Consider the following 5,906-nt stretch of genomic DNA (forward strand, 5'->3'; position numbering starts at 1 on the left):
CAGAACCCACCAGCCGGGGTCCTGGGTTTGGGGGCCTGGGAGGCTGCAAGGAACACGTTCCCTGCCGCACGCGGGCCCAGGCCTGCACAGATGGGGGGCGCTGGTCTGCTGGAGGGGCCCCCAGCACCAGGGAGGAGCTTCCTGGACCCGAGACCCCAGATTGGAGGCCTCATCCCACCTGCTGTTTCCGTCCTTTGGACCTGCCCTGGGTTCGGGTTCTGCCCATCCTTGTCCCCACCTGCCGTTCCCTGCGGTTCCTGGCCCAGTACACACCCCTTCCTATTCTGCAGTCTTCCATGGGGCCCCACGCAGGCCTCCAGGCTCGGAGGGTGTGGAGGTGACAGTGGGGGCTCCCAGGGGTCCCTGGTGCCCGTGGCTCTTCAGCCCCTCAGCTCGGACCTAGCTTCTTGGCTGGAGTCCTTGGGGCTGGGGGGCTTTGGCCGCTCACGCCAGCCTGGCCCTGGTGCCCGCCTGGTCAGGAGGGAGGTGACCGCCTCCTCGCTCCCCTGTCCCAGGCCCGCCATCTTGAGACCTGTGGCACCCAGTGCCCCACCCGGCCCTGCCCCCTGGGGAGTGGGACTGGAGGGATGCGCCCAGGGCCGGTTGCCTTCCCTGCGGGTCCCCACCGGCCCAGGATGCTCACCTTCCTGCTGGACCAACAGGGCCTGTGTCCCCCGGGGCCTCATTCCCCACAAAGAGCCCAGGACTCCCTAGGAGCGGAAGCCTCAACTCCAGCCCTCACTGTTTCTTGGGGTGACCCTCTTTGTCTCAGAGCCAGCACCTGGGACCCGATGCTTTTCCCATCTGAAGGTCCTGGAACCCTCTCAACCTCCAAGGCACCCCCATCCCAGCCCCCACCCCCAGCCTTCATCAGCATGCAGGCCCAGGCTGCCCAAACACAAGGGGATTGTTCTCCTCACATGCTCAGGGCGGGGGGCTGGGAGCAGGCGGCCCACACACCCTGGCAGGCCCAGGCCACAGGGAGGCTTGCTGTGCCCCACCCTGTGTCCCCAGACAAGCGCTGTCCACCCTTCCTACTCCCATCACTGCCCCCCTCCAGCCTCCATCACCATTGCACGGGCCCAGACTTCTTGGGAAAAGGGATCTGAGCTACACGGGCACCCTGAGCTCCTCCCAGCTCTGCCAGTTGCCTCTCATGCAGCCTCACAAACCTGCCCCTTCCTCTCTGGGCCTCAGGTTCCTCTCTGGTGAGGCCCTTCCAGCTGTGACGGGCCCAGCCTGGCGTGGTGAAACCTGCGCCACACCCAGCTGTTCTTCCAGCCCCACTGCCCCTGGGGAAACCCACTTTGTGCCCCCAGAAGCCTCAAAGCCCAGGGCAAGTCCCCTAACCCAGTGACATGCCCGGGGGCCCCCAGACCCCGAGAAACAGCAGGGACAGGGACAGGGCCTGGGCTGCTGAGGAATGAGGCCTGGGCATCTCGTCGGGTCTGTCCTGGCTCTCAGGTGACTCGTCCCCGGGTCTTCTCTCCCCATCCTCACTGCTCCCCTGGGACCCCGAGCCCCCATCTCTGGTCCCTGATGCCCAGGCCCTGCGAGCCGTCTTTCCCCTGCACACTCAGCCCGGTCCTGGCTCCTGCTCTCCGGGAGCCTCCGTGTTGTGGAAAGACTGGTTCGGGAATGCCCAATGGGGGCTCCCTTGAGTTGCAGGCATACCTTTGGGGGCCCAGAGCCCTGAGTGATTCTATCTGACTTGGATGGGGAGAGCTTCACAGGCGAGGTGGCTTTTGACAGCGGGGAGGACGGGCATTTCAAGCCGGGATCAACCTGGGCAGAGGCCCAGAGGCCGGGAGGTGCTGGGTGTGTTTTGCAGCCGGGTGCGTGGGGGATGGGATGGAGATGAGACGAGAGAAGTTGGCAGGGGCCCGATCGAGAAGGCCCTTGAGTGCCTGTCTATGGAGATCAGCCTCGGGCACTGGGGAGCCAAAGATGGCTATTGAGCATCAGAATGAGCCAGGCCCCATGATGGAGAACGGAAGCTAGAGATCTTCCTCAATTTGGGTGAGACAGTGAGGGGATGGGTACCAGTGGGTGGGGCTGTACCACGAAACTGCCCTCTCTGCTGGAGCCCAGTCCCGACCTGGGCCTGCCTCGTTTTCCCTTGGCCGTGTGGACTCCTGGGGAAGGGGGCAGGGGGTGCCTACGGATGCTCTGAGGAGGCTGTCGCATTCCTGGCCCAGCCAGGTTGTCTGAGCCTCCCTTCTCTGCCTGGCACTGAGCGTCCCAGACAGCCCTGGTAGACCCAGGCCGCTCCCCTGCAGGCCCCTCCTCCCCGGCTCTCCTGAGAAGTGGGTATGAGTGGCCATCCTGGGAGGCGGAAAGGCCGTGCGAGGGGTGTGAGGATGCTGGGGCAGTCCTGTGGAGGCCTGGCTCATCAGGAATGGTGAGCGGAGAAGGCCAAGGGCAGGGGAGTCAGAATCCCGCCGTGCCCCAGGTCCAGTGTCCAGCCCCCGGCCGCGCCCTGCTCCGCCTGATCCCCACGCATTCCCCAGCACCACTGGGCGTGGCCGCCATGGCTGCTGTGGGAGTAGGTGGAGGAGGTTGCTAGGTTAGGCGCTGAAGGTGCTGCGGGGAGGCTGGGGGATGAACTTGGAGACTGGACCCCTCTCTCCCCCGCCCAGGTGGGCCTACAAGCCCTACTTGGTCCAGATGCTCTGGCCAGCAGAGCCCAGGGAATCCCCCAAGGGGTGGGCCGGTCCGCGGAGCTGCCTGGCCCCAGGAGCCCTCGCCTCCCCAGGATTGTTCTTGCTCCAGAACAAAGCCAGGGTGGACACTTGATCCCTGCCTGTGGGGGGAGCTGGCTAAGCCCCCAGCCCTTTGATTGGGCAGCTGTCATGAGAGAGAGACAGCTGGGGGGGAGGGGCAGGAAGGGGCAGCCACCATCGCTTACACAGCTGTCACCTCCCCCCCGCAGCCCCCTCCAGCCTGAGTGGCAGGAAGCCAGGGACAGGAGTGGGCGCGGGGACTGGGGAGGGGGCCGGGGAGCAGGAGGGAACCGGAGGTCAGAGCTGGCCTAAGCAGGCTGGGCTCTGCCAGGGAGGCTGCTGACGGGAGGGGCCTGGCGCCCCCAGAGGTGAGCTGGAGGTCAGTGTGGCATGAGGTGTGGCTACCATGTGGGTGGCCCAGCAGGGACCCAGGCTCACCAGGCTGGAGCAGCAATGACTCCCTAGAGCAGGGGTCCTCAAACTTTTTAAACAGGGGGCCAGTTCACTGTCCCTCAGACCGTTGGAGGGCCGGACTATAGTTTAAAAAAAAAAACTATGAACAGATTCCTATGCACACTGCACATATCTTATTTTGAAGTAAAAAAACAAAACGGGAACAAATACTATATTTGTATTTGCATGTGGCCCACGGGCCGTAGTTTGAGGACCCCTGCCCTAGAGCCCCAGGAGGCAGAGGCCAGTGTGTGCCTAGTGGGGCCGCTGTCCTTAGGGTTCCTGGGAGAGTGATTTGGGCGGCCTCTGTCGGGACCCCTTGTTCTCTCCTAAGACAGGGCAGACCTTAAGGGTCCCTCAGAACAGCAAGGACAGAGAGACCAGCAACACACATACACACACACACACACACACACAGCCAGGTGGGTAAGCAGGTCCTGGCCAGGTGGAGGCCTGGCCAAGGTCACCCACCGGATTTGGGGTGGTGGGACTCCATGCAGACCTTGTCGTTTCAGGGCAGGAGCCCAGTTCTGGCTCCATTGCAGCCCTCTGACCCCCGTGTTTCTGGGTTCGAGGCCCCCAAGAGATGAGGTGGAGATGGTCTGAGGACCTGTCGGGTCTCCATGGTTACCACCCCACAGGGGTTCCTGAGCCTCAGGAGATTCTGAAGCCTAAGACCATGGCTCTAGACAAGTTGTCAGTCCTTTCTAAACACGACCCTCATCTGCGAGCCAGGCAGGAGTCTCAGAGGCCACGCCCCACCTTGGAAGAGCCCCCCCCTCGGACCAGGACTCACACTCAGCCCGGACCCGTGACAGCCCCGCGGGCAGCAGGACCACCCGGCCCCACGGGGCTAGTCCCACCGTGCCCGCTCTGTGACCTTGGGCAGGTTACAGACCCTCTGCAGGCAACAGGCTCCCTTGCTGCTCGGGGAAGTCATCTGTCCAGCTGACCAGCATGTTCTGAACACCTTCTCCGGCCTGTGGCCTGTCCCTGGCCTGAGCTCTGGGGACATGAGAAGGCGGCAGCCGTGGCGCCTGCTCTAAGGGACTCCCGGGCTTGGCTGTCCCCAGAAGCAGAGACCAGCGTCACCCCAAGCGCTTTGTGGGGGAAGTGCAGGCGGCCGGAGGAATGCTAGCAAGGGCAGCCAGCGCGAGGCTGGCCAGGATGTCCACGGGGCACTGTCCCTGCGTCCACAGTTGACCTCTAACCTCTGGAGAATCTATGGGCAAAATGGGAATGGAGGGAGGAGCAGGTCGTGGGGCGGCAACAGTTACAGGGTGCTTGGGGGGACAGGGTCACCCCCATTGTACAGGTGAAACAGGCCTGATGCCATGCAGTGGCTTGTTCAGGCTTCATGAGAAAGCCAGGGAGCCCCCTTCCTACTCCATGCCCTTGACCCCTACATCAGGACAGGGTGGGGGCTGGAGCGCTCCAGGCTGGGACCCCCTTTGCCCCATGCCCTCCCGGGCAGGAGGGATTTGCAGGGTTAGGGCTCCGTCTTGGCTCAGACTTGGCACCAGTTGGTCCCGCGCCCTGTGACCCTCCTCGGGGCTGGTCCCCGTGAGCTCCCATCAGGCTGAGCTTGGCTGGAGACAGCCGCTGGGGGAGAGGGATTTCCAGGCAGGATTAAGGCTCAGGATTAAATCAGGGCTTGCCAAGGGGTCCAGTGGGGAGGGCTGGCGACCGGCTAATCCCGGCAGCTAATCCCAGCTCCCCTTTCTCCATCAGTTTCCAAACTTGACATTCCCCAGCCCCCCGAGTCCCTCTCCTACCCATCACCCAGCCCCGGGGGGAGCATTCCCTCCGTTCTATGGGTGAGGACCCAGAGAGGTTGCAGACCCTCTGCAGGCATGGGTCCCACGTGACTAGTTTCTGGTACCGTAGAAAGGGCTCCCGGCTGGGAAGGTGGCCAGCCCGGACACTGACCTCCTCAGCACGTGGGAGAGGGCTTGGGAAACCACTGCTGAGCCCCCGACACCCCCACTCCCCAGGACTGAGTGGACCCTGCTCAGCTGCCTGCAGGGCGCCTCTGCTTCAGGGAGCTAAGGGGGTAGGAGCAGCGTCTGGGGGGCTCCCATCCCCTTCCCCAAGCCTTTGCCAGGCAGGGGCAAGAGGGCCCCTCAGAGCCTTGCTATCTTCACGTCCACTCCCCTTCCGAGACCGCCCATGGCTCCCCGTGGCTGTCCCAGGCAACCCACAGGGTCCCCTCCTCCAGGAGGCCAGGGAGGGGCTCCCTTCCTCAGGACCCTAGAGGCCCCCCAGTTCATGCTTTCTTCCGACGTTTGAGGGCGGGGGGGAGGCTACTCATGGGGACTGTGCTTGGCTCCTTTTAATTCTCATAACTCTTTGGGGGTAGGACTTGGCTTCCCCTTCCTTCTTCCAGTGGGGACTCCGGGGCTCAGATGGGGTGAGCAAGCTGTCCAGGGTTGCCCGGCTCGTGAGTTGCCCACAAGCACCCCAGTCAGTGGGACATTTGAGACTCAGGGTCCCTGTCATCTCTTCTCGGGGAGTTTGGTGAGCCCAGCTCTGGGGTCCCCATGCAAGGGCAGGGGGCCCGAAAGAGCTGAGCTGCTGTCTCACCCTCTGTCACTGCCCCTGCCAGAGCCGGCCAGGCCGCAGCGTGGACGCACCCCCAGGCCGCTGTGGCCCCAGCCCCGCCTGACAGGATGAGCAGCTCAGACGCGGGGCTGGAGGAGGAGCCGGAGCTCAGCATCACCCTCACTCTGC

General features: G+C 64.0%; 1 protein-coding gene across 1 annotated transcript in view; it reads left to right on the plus strand.

Moving 5' to 3' along the window:
* The first annotated feature begins 5,781 nt into the window (after positions 1-5,781).
* Positions 5,782-5,906, plus strand: part of PCBP4 (poly(rC) binding protein 4) — a 3,702-nt gene continuing 3,577 nt past the window's right edge. The window contains exon 1 of the mRNA XM_014529743.1: positions 5,782-5,904. Coding sequence (XP_014385229.1) covers positions 5,846-5,904 — 59 coding nt within the window. The 5' untranslated portion in view covers positions 5,782-5,845. The remainder of the gene's footprint in view (positions 5,905-5,906) is intronic.

This window comes from Myotis brandtii, unplaced genomic scaffold, assembly GCF_000412655.1.
Source record: "Myotis brandtii unplaced genomic scaffold, ASM41265v1 scaffold693, whole genome shotgun sequence".
Classification (NCBI taxonomy): Eukaryota; Metazoa; Chordata; class Mammalia; order Chiroptera; family Vespertilionidae; genus Myotis; species Myotis brandtii.